This window comes from Rhincodon typus, chromosome 41 (genome assembly GCF_021869965.1).
Source record: "Rhincodon typus isolate 14 chromosome 41, sRhiTyp1.1, whole genome shotgun sequence".
Taxonomy (NCBI): domain Eukaryota; kingdom Metazoa; phylum Chordata; class Chondrichthyes; order Orectolobiformes; family Rhincodontidae; genus Rhincodon; species Rhincodon typus.
In genome coordinates this window covers 8,379,430-8,380,072 of record NC_063372.1, presented here as the reverse complement: position 1 = coordinate 8,380,072, position 643 = coordinate 8,379,430, and the positions used below count along the sequence as shown (strand labels likewise).

General features: G+C 54.9%; 1 protein-coding gene across 1 annotated transcript in view; it reads right to left on the bottom strand.

Annotated features, from left to right (window-relative positions):
- Window positions 1–643, bottom strand: part of LOC109924877 (acid-sensing ion channel 1-like) — a 501,033-nt gene that overhangs the window by 498,744 nt on the left and 1,646 nt on the right. Inside the window, exon 2 of the mRNA XM_048618863.1 lies at window positions 98–639. Within this exon, the coding sequence (XP_048474820.1) occupies window positions 98–639 (542 nt within the window). The remainder of the gene's footprint in view (window positions 1–97; window positions 640–643) is intronic.

The window sequence follows — 643 nt, the reverse complement described above, 5'->3', positions numbered from 1 at the left end:
AAGGCACAAACACATAGTTTTAGGAAGTCTCTTGAGCAAATGACCGCATGCTGTTACAAAGGGCTGTGGAAACTTTTGTTTCCAGCAAGGTACTCACTACTTTGAAGTGTTGGTGGGTACATTCTTCCCCTCTGTACTTGCAGCCGAGCAGCATGTCTCTCATCTCATGGCCAGCTCGGTCATAGAACTCCCTCATGTTGAAGGGCTTGGGCTTGAAGTTCCTAAAGTTGGCCTTCTCGATGAGCACTTCCAGGACGTGTTTCTCGGCCACGTATGGGTCGGGGATCTCGTAGCGATTGTTGAGCAGTCCCAGGAGCTCGCCTGCGTGGTACAGGTCGTTCTTGGTGATCTTGCTGAAGCGGAACTCGTTGAGATTGCAGATGGTGACGGCGGGGAAGGTCAGGTTGAAGGCGGTGACTTCGTCCACCTTGGTGACATGCGGGTACTCGAAGTAATACTGGATCCTCTGCACGAAGACATGAACCAGGAAGGAGAGGGAGCCCAGGAAAGCCAGGGTCCACACGATGCGCCTGAAAGAGAAGCGCTCGTACGTGAAGATGTGGCCGATGCCGTGCAGCGTGGAGCTGGTGGCGAAAGCCTGAACGCTGGAAGGCTGCGTGCTGCCCGCATCCCCGGGCTCTGC